The sequence below is a fragment of the Podarcis muralis genome, chromosome 11 (assembly GCF_964188315.1).
Source record: "Podarcis muralis chromosome 11, rPodMur119.hap1.1, whole genome shotgun sequence".
Taxonomy (NCBI): domain Eukaryota; kingdom Metazoa; phylum Chordata; class Lepidosauria; order Squamata; family Lacertidae; genus Podarcis; species Podarcis muralis.
In genome coordinates this window covers 4,694,644-4,706,989 of record NC_135665.1, presented here as the reverse complement: position 1 = coordinate 4,706,989, position 12,346 = coordinate 4,694,644, and the positions used below count along the sequence as shown (strand labels likewise).

Sequence of the window (12,346 nt, the reverse complement as noted above, 5' to 3'; positions counted from 1 at the left end):
GCTAAGGCTAAACTTCTAGGCCCTCGACCATCTTGAGATGTTTGAAGGTGGTTCCCATATCTCCTTGGTCTCCTCTTCTCCATCTCCTCCTAAGTTCCTAACCGTTCCTCCTAAGGCTCAGCTTCTAGACCCTCAAACATCTTGAGATGTTTGAAGATGGCCCTAACATCTCCTCTCAGCCTCTTCTTTTCTGAGCTAAAGAGAGCTATCTCCTTCAACCTTTCCTCTAAGGCTCAGCTTCTAGACCCTCAAACATCTTGAGATGTTTGAAGGTGCCTCCCATATCTCCTCTTCTCCATCTCCTTCAACCGTTCCTCCTAAGGCTGGGCTTCTAGACCCTCAATCATCTTGAGATCTTCGAAAGTGGCCCTAACATCTCCTCTCAGCCTCCTCTTTTCTGGGCTAAAAAGAGCCATCTTCTTTGACCATTCCTCCTAAGACTCGGCTTCCAGACCCTCAATCAGCTTGAGATGTTTGAAGGTGGCTCTCATATCTCTTGCTCTCCTCTTCTCCAGCTCCTTCAACTGTTCCTCACCAGACTGACATTAGTGAGGGAGGGAGGTGGAGCAGAGACGATACCTTGAGCTTGGTAGACATCTCATAGCCCTGGGGCGTCTCGGTTTCTCCTCCTGGCCAGATGATCTTGCGGTCGTTGGGCAGGAACTGCGGAGGTGAGGAGAGAAAGGTTGGGACCAGACCTTCTCTACCAGCCTTCCCTGTTAAATGACCATAGAGTCAGAATGGGACCCCTAAAGGTCAGCCAGTCTGACCCCCAGACCAGGCAGGGCCCTCCCATCCAGGGATACTTACATGGCTGCCGTTGTAGATGCCGACCTGCACCAACTTGTTGTTCTGCAGGTTCATGACACTGTAGTTGGCGTACTTGCGGTCCCCGTCCTCATTGAACTCCACCCGGCCCGTCACACCCTCGGCGTACTTCGTCTGCATCAGTACCCTGGGGAGAAGGCGGGTTGATCGGGATGCGGAGGGATGGAAATGTCTCCCACGAAATTACGGACGTCCTACCATCCCCTCTGACATTTCTCCCATGAAATTACGGATGTTCTACCATCCCCTCTGATGTTTATACCACAAAATTACGGATGTCCTACCACCCCTTCTGATGTTTCTCCCACAAAATTATGGACGCCCTACCACCCCTTCTGACATTTATGCCACCAAATTATGGACATCGTACCATCATCTCCAACATTCATCCCATGAAAATACGGACATCGTACCATCCCCTCTGACGTTTATACCACAAAATTACGGATGTCCTACAGTAATCTCTGATGTTTCTCCCATGAAATTACAGACATCCCACCACCCCCTCCATAAAGAACCCAGGTCCGAGGTGCCCAGGACGCTCTTACCTCTTGAAAAGTGGCCCCGTCTTCCAGATGTTGGTGTTCCCCACGCACCCCCTGGGTGGGTCGGTGATGTTCTCCTTCTCAAACAAGTCGTGGACCGCCTGGGCCACTATGGCCACCGCGTCCCGGATGTGAGCTGACTCGTTCTTGCCGTTCATGAGCTGCAAACCAATGAGACCTGGGACGGGAGTGGGGTGGGGGGCGGAGACAGAGGACTGGGTTGGCTGGGACCCCAGAGGACATCCAGGCCAACCCACTGCAGGGCGGAGACCTCCGAATGGATTTAGAGAAGGGAAGGAGAGCACCACTGGGTGATCAACCATGGGGCAGCTGGACCATGGGGAGGGGTCCCAGGTTACCTTCTGGCGCATTGCGTAGGGCATTGCCGGAGATCTCCCGTTCCCCCACCAGCCAGACGTAGCCGGGACCTGTCATGTTTTCTTTGGCTGCGGCCGTGTAGACAGTGGTGGCGTCGTCCTCACTGGAGAAAGAGAAGAAGGCTGTTGGGATGGTAGGACGTCCGTATTTCGGTAGGAGAAATGGCAGAGGTGATGGAATAGGAGGTCCCTATTTCCATGGGAGAAACGTCAGAGGGGATGGTAGGACGTCAGCATTTTAATGGGATAAATGTCAGAGTGGGTGATGGACATCCATAATTCCATGGTAGAAACAGCAGAGGGGATGGTAGAAGTCCATATATTCATGGGATGAATTCTGGAAGGGATGGAATAGGACACCCCTATTCTCATGGGAGAAATGTCGGAGGGGATTGTAGAATGTACATAATTTCATGGGAGAAAGGTCGGAGGGGGTGGTAGGACGTCCCTATTTCCATGGGATAAATTCTGGAAGGGATGGAATAGGACACCCCTATTCTCATGGGGAAATCGTCGGAGGGGATGCTAGGACGTCCCTATTTTCATGGGATAAATTCTGGAAGGGATGGAATAGGAGGTCCCTATTCTCATGGGAGAAATGTCGGAGGGGATGGTAGAATGTACATAATTTCATGGGAGAAAGGTCGGAGGGGGTGGTAGGACGTCCCTATTTCCATGGGATAAATTCTGGAAGGGATGGAATTGGAAGTCCCTATTTTCATGGGACAGACCTCAGAGGGAATGGTAGGACGTCCATAATTCTGTGGGAAAAACATCGGAGGAGTTTGAACGAGGGGAAAATGGGGGTCGCCTTCACTCACTTGACCCCAACCCCGCCCCACCGGCCGGCCCTCACCTGGCAGACAAGATGATCACCCTGGCCTCCAGTTCCTTGGCTTCCAGGAGGAGAGACGTCACGTTCTTGGTGCCTGGCTCAAACTGAAGGACCTTCTCGGCCTGCAAGGTTGGCACGAGCAAATGAGGTCAGTTGGCTGGGCCGCGATCCCCCATGCGAGAGCCATGCTTTCCTCAGAAAGATACCTCCTTCTCTCTTTCCAAGGTCTACCTGGAAAGGACTCAGTTGTTCCTCATTTCTTTTCCTCGGTTTTTTCTCTCCTCCCCCGTTCTTTTTTTTCTTCTTTTCTCCTGGTGGGGTTCATTTCCTCCCCACCCCCCTTAAAAAAATAAAAATCTAATTTTTTATTTGATTTTCTATTTTTAAAAAAGAATCATTTTTCTTTGTTGTTGCACTGGGCATGCAAACAGAAGTCACTCCAGCCCCAAACGAAGGTCGTGCATTGGAACAGGAAAGCGGAAAAAAGGCATATATAGGGATACACAGCGGCCGCCAAAGTGATTCCACCCACCATGGCAAATTGATTTCTTGCTATTTGTTTGTTTTGCAAAATTTTCAAAAAAATGTTTTGCATAATTTGCAAAAAAATTTAAAAAATTCTTGCAAAAATTGCAATTAATTTTTCCAAAATTTGCAAACCCCCCTTTTTTTGCAAATTCTGCAGAATCCCCGCTGTATCGTGAATTGCCGAGCTGCCATTTTCACTCCGCTGTCACGGTCTTTGCGACGGCGAGGGAGCCCCTCGGGCGGCGACTGCACATATCCATATATTGGTTGGTTGGCTGGTTTCGCAATGTAGTTGACTGCTCAAATGCCTGTTGCTTTTCCATAAGACCCCCCCAAAAAAATAATTTAAAAAAACAACAACAAAAAGGTGAGAAAGGGGGAGGGGAAAAACACGCAAGGGGTCCGCCTTGCAAGGGAATCGAAGTGAGCATCTCGCATTTCCTGTTGGGACAGGAAGGGGCAGAGCAGGAAGAGGAGAACAGGAAGGGGGAATCAGATGGTCCAGGGGGAAACAAGGGGGGGGGGGAATAAACTCGCAAATTCGCTCTGGCTCCACATGCATGGTCTTCCGAAGAAAGACGTCCAGGATGGGATTGCTCCTCAAACTCAAGCTCAAACCAAGCATATCTCAACGGAAAAGAACGTGCGACCCAAAAAAAACCACCAGTGGAGTCTGCTTGCTGGCTCCAGAGACATTTTTATTTTTTTCCCCTTAAAAAAATAATATATATGCATATATCTCTCTAAAATTTATTTTTTGTGGGGTGCCCTTGGGCCTAGGCGGCCTGATTGATGAATTTTATGAATTTTTTATTTTAATTTTTTTGCTCATTAGGTTGGTGGGCGGCGTGCATTTCCATGCAAATATACCTTGGGTCCTCGCTTGTTGTCAAAGGATAGCGGTTCGAGGCTGTCAAAGCTCCTTTTTTTACTCTGATGGATAATGTGCACAGAGAAAATATGCAGACACAGAAGAAGATTATAAACAGTTGAAAGAAGAAAGACGGGCACTCAAAGCAAATCCCATATCCAACTCCTCCTGATCCGGGGCGGGGGGGCGTAACAGAGGAGCGGGGGAAAACCCCTACAAGCTTTTCTATTCAGTTTCCTGCAAAGTTTTCTACAAACTTTCCAACAAGGTTTCCTATTAAGTTTCCAACAAGGTTTCCTGCAAAGTTTCCTACAAGGTTTCCTATTCAGTTTCCTGCAGTTTCCTAGAAGGTTTCCTATTAAGTTTCCTGCAAAGTTTCCTATTAAGTTTCCTACAAACTTTCCAACAAGGTTTCCTATTAAGTTTCCTATTAAGTTTCCTTCAAAGTTTCCTGTTAAATTTTCTGCAAATTTTCCTACAAAGTTTCCTATTAAGTTTCCTACAAGTTTTCCTGCAAAATTTCCTACAAGGTTTCCTATTAAGTTTCCTACAAGGTTTCCTACAAGGTTTCCTACTAACTTTCCTACAAGGTTTCCTATTAAGTTTCCTACAAGGTTTCCTACTAACTTTCCTACAAGGTTTCCTATTAAGTTTCCTATTAAGTTTCCTACAAGGTTTCCTACAAAGTTTCCTACAAGGGTTCCTATTAAGTTTCCTTGAAAGTTTCCTGTTGAATTTCCTGCAATTTTTTCCTACAAAGTTTCCTATTAAGTTTCAATAATAATAATAATAATAATAATAATAATAATAATAATAATAATAATTTATTATTTGTACCCCGCCCATCTGGCTGGGTTTCCCCAGCCACTCTAGGCGGCTTCCATAGAAACCAAAAAACACTAAAATATCATACATTAAAAACTTCTCTGAACCTTAAGATGTCTTCTGAATGTCAGGTAGTTGTTTATCGTTTTGACATCTGATGGGAGGGCGTTCCACAGGGCGGGCGCCACTACCGAAAAGGCCCTCTGCCTGGTTCCCTGTAGCTTTACTTCTCGCAATGAGGGAACCGCCAGAAGGCCCTCGGCGCTGGACCTCAGCGTCCGGGCAGAACGATGGGGGTGGAGACGCTCCTTCAGGTATTTCCTGTTAAATTTCCTACAAACTTTCCGGCAAGGTTTCCTATAAATTTACTAAAAAGGGCTTCTTAAAAAGTTTCTGATGGGGGTTCCTGACCAGGTTTCCTATGGGGTTTTCCTATTAAATTTCCTACAAAATTTCCTAAGACGTTTCCTACAAGATCTCCTATGGGGGTTTCCTAGGACGTTTCCTTGGAGCTTCATGCAAGTTCTTCCTCTCCTTTAAATCGGTGAAGGTACCTTGCGAGTTTCTGAGGGCAGCTGGACATTTTCATGGGAGAAATGTTGGAGGGCATGGTGGGTTGTCCCTCTTCCCAAATGTTGGTAGACCTCTGAATGCTGGCCGCTTGAAGTGAAAAGTGGGGGCAAGGCCGCCACCCTCAGCGCCTTCCTCCTTGCAGGATTCTCGACGGCCACTGAGAAGAGGACCATAGACCGGATGTCCTGCCTTTGGTCTGATCTAGGAACGCTACCCATATATGTTGGCTTGGCTGACGTGGAGCCACCGCTCACACCACGCGCCAAGGAGGCTCAGCTTCAAAGCCCCGCTCCGCCATTTCCACCGTAGAAATGTCGGAGAGGATGGAGCCACGCAGGCCCCCAACCAAGGAGAGAAGGAATTGGATCTTCAGGAGAAGCTCGGATTGGGGGAAGTTGTGGACGATTGGACCTTTTATGGTGTTCTTCTAGATGTTGGAGCATCTGGGGCAACCCAGTCTGATGGGTGGGGGTATAGATGACAAAATTATGACCATTATGACTGATCAGATTGTTGCGTTGACCATGAGCTTCTTTGGAAAAGAGGAAGGAAGCAGGTAAAGGGAGCTGCCTATCCCTGCCTCACAAGTCTCTCTTGTGGCTCCTTCCCAACTTATGATTCCATCTTGAGGTTCCTGCCTTGGTTGAACCAGACAACCATTCCATGATTCTATGTTGAGTTGGCTGCATTGTTTGGACCAGACAACCCTTCCAGGTCTTTTCGAACTCTATGATTCTATGTTGAGATTCCTGCCTTGGTTGGATCACACAACCCTTTCAGCTCCTTCCCAAGTCCGTGATCCAAGCCTACTCTCCTAGACACTCTCTTCCAATAAGGAAATGGGTTTTTGGCCCAGCTCCAGGTTACGTCTCCCCCCTCGTCTCCCCGTTTTTGCCTCTTTTGGATTTTGGATTTCATTTTTTTTTTAACGTAGTCGGAGATTTCAGTTTTTTTCAACCATGGCAAAGCAAGTGAAATGAGTAAAGAGTAACAAACTTTGGTCAGGGACTTAGATGGCCAGCGCCTAAGAGCACAATGTGGGTCATGTTTAACAATGGGAAGAAGAGAGAGAAGGTGTATTTACAGATGTCAATCTACACATGGACGACAAAGCGCGAGACTTTCAAGAAGAGCGTGGGTGGCGGGAAGCTACTGACCTTGGACTCTTTTTCCTCCAGGAGGGTCTCCAGCTTCTTCTGGGCCGCCCGGCCCTCGTGGTCATCGCTGACGATGAGGATGATGTGGTTCCATTTGTAGAAGCGCATCATCTCAAACCAGACATTGGACTGGTGAGAGTAAGGAGGGACCGTGCGGAGGAACGAAAGATGGATACTCTGGGGAGAGAAGGAGCCAGAGGGACTGTCACTGTGGACCAAGCGGGGGCGTCTGGGTTGAAGCGCCGTCCCTCCTACGGGGTGGAAGGAGCCTCTGGAGAAGTTCCATCTTGAGACCCCACCTGCCTCTGCAGAGAGGTCCATGCTCTGCTCAGCTAAAGCGTTCTCCATGGGGCTACCTTGGAAGGGGACCTAGAAAGGAGTTGGGGCAACGTCCCTCCTATGGGGTGGAAAGAGCCTCTTGAGGTCTTCCATCTTGAGACCCCACCTGCTTCTCCAGAGAGGTCCATCCTCTGCTCATCTCCTGCTGTCTCCATGGGAAGGTGACTTGAAGATGAGATTGAGGAACATCCCTCCCCTGGGGTGGAAGAACATCTCTAATACCAGCTCCATCCAAGACCTGGCCATCTGCTTGGTCTACTGCCCTGCTTTCTCCATGGGGCTACCTTGGAAGGCGACCTGGGAACCATTGTGGAAAACAGCCCTCTTGCGCAGTGGAAGGGCCTCTTTAGGAAGCCAATGGGAAAGATCTCCAGACGGACAGATGGACATTGACTACTGAGAAGAACGAATGGCTGTATCAAGGCCTTCTCCTGCCAGATGTCCAGGAGAATGGCGGGTCCCGACCAGCAGGAGCTGTGGGCTTACCTTGTCCGAGTAGATGGACATGCGCGTGGTCAAGCCAATGACCGGGATCCGGTAGAAGCCAGCAGTGTATGACACTGGCGTCGGCGTGAGATGGTCGTTGGGAGCCGGCGGGTGACTCACCAAGATGGCGTAGACCTGTGGGAGAGACATTTTCCCCATGGAATTACGGACGTCCTAACATTCCCCTCTGACGTTTCTCCCATGAAAATATGGACATCCTACTATCCCCTCCGACATTTCTCCCATGAAATTATGGATGTCCTATCACCTTGCTGACAAAGATTCATATAGTTCAAGCTATGGTTTTCCCACTAGTGATGTATGGAAGTGAGAGCTGGACCATCAAGAAGGCTGATCGCCAAAGAATGGATGCTTTTGAATTCTGGTGCTGGAGGAGTCTCTTGAGAGTCCCATAGACTGCAAGAAGATCCAACAGACCCATTCTGAAGGAAATCAGCCCTGAGTGCTCACTGGAAGGACAGATCCTGAAGCTGAGGCTTCAAGACTTTGGCCACCTCCTGAGAAGAGAAGAGTACCTGAAAAAGACCCTGATGTTGGGAAAGATGGAGAGCGCAAGGAGAAGGGGACGACAGAGGATGAGATGGTGGAACAGTGTTCTCGAAGTGACCAACATGAGTTTGACCAAATTGTGGGAAGCAGTGGAAGACAGGAGGGCCTGGCGTGCTCTGGTCCATGGGGTCACGAAGAATCGGACATGACTAAACAACTCAACAATAACAACAAGAAGCCATTCCCCTCCGACGTTTCTCCCATTAAATTATGGACGTCCTCGAATGCCCAGGCTTTGACAGGCGGAGAGAGAAGTCAGCCAAGCCAGATTGCAAGATAATATGATTTCCTTAACCGCACATTAAAGGCCTAAATGCCATTTCCCTTCCAGCGACCATTTATGATGAAATGGTCTGGCGAGAAGGAGACGAAGAGCAATAGATGGAAGGAGCCAACCCTATGGAAGCAACTGAGATGGCGTTTCCATGGAAACTTCCTCCTCCCTCTGCTGGCTTCACCTATAAATGGCCTTTTCTGCTCCGTTTGGGGAAAGAAGGAAGTCTGTAAATGTCGATCAGGTCTGCAATTTGGGTGGCTTCAAAGGAGATCCCAAATGAGACATAAATGGGGCTAAAATAGCACCATTTGATAACTTGGGGACCCGGTTTGTTCCTTGGGAAATGGGCTGTGTTGGGGTATTTTTAAGGTCCCAATATGTGGGTGTGTAAGAGGGAGAGAGGGAGGGCGGGCGGGAGAGAAGGAGAAAAAGAGAAAAGAGAGGGGAGAGCAAGGGAGGGAGAGAAAGAGAGAGAAAGAGAGAGGGGATAGAGGTGGGGAGAGAAATAAAGAGGGAAAGAGAGGGAGAGAAAGAGAGGGAGAGAAAGAAAGAAAAATAAAGAGGGAGAGGAGGAGAAAAAATATAGAGAGAAAGAGGGGGAGAGAGGGAGGAAAAGGGGAGAGAAAGGGGGGAAGGTAGGGAGAGAAATAAAGAGAGAGAGAGAGAGAAAGAAAAAGAAAGAGGGTAGGCAGAGACAGGGAGAGGAGAAGAAAAAGTAAAGAGAGAAAGAGAGGGGGAGCAAGGGGGAGAGAAAATAAGGGAGAGAAAGAGAGAGGGGAGAAATAAAGAGAGAAAGAGAGAGGGAAGGAGGGATAGAAAAAGAGTGAGAAAGAGGGAGAGAGGGAGGGGAGAGGGAGAGGGAGGAAGGAGAAAAAATAAAGAGAGAACGAGAGAGGGGAGAGAGAAATAAAGAGGGGGAAAGAGTGAAAGAGAGGGAGAGAAAGAAAAATAAAGAGGGAGGGAGTGGGAGGTAGAGAAGAAGAAAAAATAGAGAAAGAGAGGGGAGCGAGGGAGGAAGAGTAAAAAGTAGAGAAATAGAGAGGGGAGAGAGGGGGAGAAATAAAGAGCAAAAGAGAGAAAGAGAGAGAAAAGGGGAAAAGAAAGGGAGGGAGGGAGGGAGGGAGGGAAAAAGAGGGAGAAAGAGGGGGAGAGGGAGGGGGAGAGAGGTAAGGAGAGAAATAAAGAGGGAAAGGGGGGAGAGAAAGAAATAGAGAGAGGGAGGGAGGTGGCAGAGAAGGAGAAAAAATAAAGAGAGGGGGAGTGAGAGAGAGAAAGAAAGAAAGAGAGAGAGAGGGGGGGGAGGGGGTTGTCCCTGGGCTGGTGCCCCAAGCCAAGAGGCTGGTTCATAGGGTCAAGGAGTTGTTGGCTGGCCCTTAGTAGGGTCAAGAAGTCCCTAGGCCAGTCCTTAGAGCTGAAGGTTCCCTAGGTTGGTTTCTAAAGCCAAGGGCTCCCTGGGCTGGTCCCCCAAGCCTGATCCATAGGGTCCCTGGGTGCTCCATAGTAGGGCCAAGGGGCCTCTGGTCGTCTCTTAGGGCTGAAGGTTCCCTAGGTTTGTTTCTAAAGCCAAGGGCTCCCTAGGTTGGTGCCCCAAGCCCACAGTCTGGACCATAGGGTCAAGAGGTCCTTGGCCAGTCCTGAGTAGAACCATGGGGTCCCTAGGCCAGTCCTTAGGGCGGTAGGGTCCCTAGGTTGATCTCTGTGGCCTGCGGGTTCCCATGCTGGTACCCCAAGCCCACAGTCCACAGGATCCAGGGGTCCCTAGGTGGTCCTTTCTGGGGCCAACCAGTCCACCAGGTCAAGAGCTTGGCCCATCACGTCGAGGAGGAGTCCCTAGGGGGTTCCCCCAACCGGTTCTTGGGCGGCGCGGTGCGGCTACCTGGCTGGAGATGAGGTCCTCGCAGACGGAGAGGGCCATCTGGATGGCGTTGGGCTTGTGGGTGACGGAGGTGGCGTTGAGCTGGATCTTCCAGGTGCCATGGCGCTTGTTGGCCTGGTTGATGGCCTCGCGGAAGACCTGCTCGTGCCTCTTGGTGCTCAGCACCGCCCCGATGTTCACCACCTTGGGCTCGCAGCCCCCCCGCGCCACCGAGAAGCACAGCAGCACGGCCAGCAGCAGGAGGCGCATGGCGGTCACCCCACCGTCGCCCGGCGCAGCCCAAGGGCCCCCCAGGCGGCGGAGAACTGCCACGCAAGAGGGTCTGTCCGTGGTCCTGAAGCGGCCCTGTGGAAGAAGCAGAGGCGGCTGCTGTCCCTGGTGCTGAATTGGCCCTTTGCAAAAGGCCGCTGTCCCTGGTGCTGAATTGCCACCGCTGGCAAAAAACAGTCACAGCCAATCGCCCCCCGCCCCTTGCAAAAAGACGTCCTGTTGCTGAATTGGGGCCCTCCTGCAAAAACCGCCGCTGTCCCTGGTGTTGAATTGCCACCCCCGTTTGCAAGCAGCCGCAGGATCTCCCCGCAAAAAACCCCCAAAAATCGCAATGGCGCTGTCCGCCGCGCCGAAATCCCCTTGCAAAGACAGGCGCGCACCCGCGCGCGCGGCCGCGCGCGGGAGAGGAGAAAAAGAGGCGGCCGGCCAATGCGGCGGCGTTTGGTGTCGCTGGGGGGGGGGGTTAGGGGGAGAGGGGGGAGGGTTAGATAAAAGCGGGGTGGGGGGCAGGAGAAATCGCGGGGGGGGGGAGAGCAGAGGAAATCAAGAGATTGGCCGCCCCCCCAAAAAATCTTTATAGGATGTGCCCCCCATTATACAAAGCAGGGTGGCCGCTCAAGATATTCCCCCCACCCCGTCAACCTTCCTAGGATGTGCCCCCCCCCCCCCAATGTACAAAGCAGGGGTGGAGGAAAGCCAAACTTCCCTGCTAAAGAGATTCGGGGCCCCCAAATCTTTATAGAATATGCCCCCCCAATATTCTTCAGTTGGCCTTGATAGCTAGGAGTGATGAGACTTGTAGTCCAACAACATCTGGGCACCCACAGGTTGAGAAAGGCTGGTATATGGCATTGCATATATATATATAGTGCAGGTATTTTATTGATGTGGTTGGACTACAACTCCCATCATCACTGAGCTCTGGCCTTGCTAGCTAGGGGTGATGGGAGTTGCAGTCCAACAACAGCAATAAAATACATCGATTTTATATGGATTGATATGTTTATATGGATATATAACATTTATATGTTATATGGATTTCTCTTGAACTTTTATATGTTTATAACCCCCCCCAAAAAACCCCAATTTTATATACATGTGTATATGTGTGTGTGTGTGTGTGTGTGTGTGTGTGTGTGTATTAATGCCCCCCAAACCCACAATTATTATTATATTATATTATATTATATTATATTATATTATTTCATTACATTACATTACATTACATTACATTACATTACATTATATTATATTATATTATATTATATTATATTATATTATATTATATTATATTATATTATATTATATTATATTATATTATATATTAAACACCCACAATATATATATATATGTGTGTGTGTGTGTGTGTAATATTATAATAACCCCCCAAAACACACATACACACATATCTAATGGTACTATAATAACTCCCCCAAAACCCCACAATTATATATATTTTTTACACACACACACACACACACACACACACACACACACACACACAAATATATAATATTATAATAACCCCCCAAACACACACACACACACACACACACACACACACACACACATATAATGATACTATAATAACTCCCCATAAAACCCACAATTATATATTATAATTATATATTATAATATGTTAATATGTGTGTGTGTGTATAACACCCCCCAAAAAAACCCCACAATTATATATTAGTCCCCAGATCCAGTTGAAAAATCCCACCGATACAGGATTATTGTAATTATTGTTATATTTGCAGGAGATGATTGGATGGGGAGATTTGAGCAGGAATTTGGATAGGCAGAAGATATTAGAAATTCAATTTAAATTCATTTAACTTGCTCATCTAATTATCTACATCCTTCCCCCTCCTCCTGCGGTTCCTTAAATTTATTTCCGAATATCTTCCGCTTACCCAAATTCATTTACCTTGCTCATTTAATTATCTAGGTACTTCCTTCCCCCTCTTTCTGCGGTTCCTTACATTT

At 48.7% G+C, this 12,346-nt stretch overlaps 1 protein-coding gene across 7 annotated transcripts in view; it reads right to left on the bottom strand.

The window, feature by feature from the left end:
- The window catches only part of LOC114606269 (glutamate receptor ionotropic, NMDA 1-like), a 36,189-nt gene extending 25,655 nt beyond the window's left edge, over nt 1-10,534 (bottom strand). For 3 of the 7 annotated variants that reach the window (XR_013394602.1, XM_077936002.1, XM_077936001.1), the window contains exons 1-9: nt 10,088-10,534; nt 7,365-7,499; nt 6,540-6,716; nt 3,984-4,046; nt 2,607-2,707; nt 1,733-1,854; nt 1,377-1,551; nt 811-955; nt 580-663 (exon numbers count right to left, since the gene is read on the bottom strand). Coding sequence is in view for 4 of the 7 variants with exons in the window: in XM_077936002.1 (XP_077792128.1) it covers nt 580-663; nt 811-955; nt 1,377-1,551; nt 1,733-1,854; nt 2,607-2,707; nt 3,984-4,046; nt 6,540-6,716; nt 7,365-7,499; nt 10,088-10,336 (1,251 nt within the window). In the remaining 3 variants the exon portion in view is untranslated. The remainder of the gene's footprint in view (nt 1-579; nt 664-810; nt 956-1,376; nt 1,552-1,732; nt 1,855-2,606; nt 2,708-3,983; nt 4,047-6,539; nt 6,717-7,364; nt 7,500-10,087) is intronic. The other 4 variants (XR_013394601.1, XM_077935999.1, XR_013394600.1 and 1 more) reach the window with 2 other exon arrangements.
- Between the last annotated feature and the right edge of the window lie 1,812 nt (nt 10,535-12,346).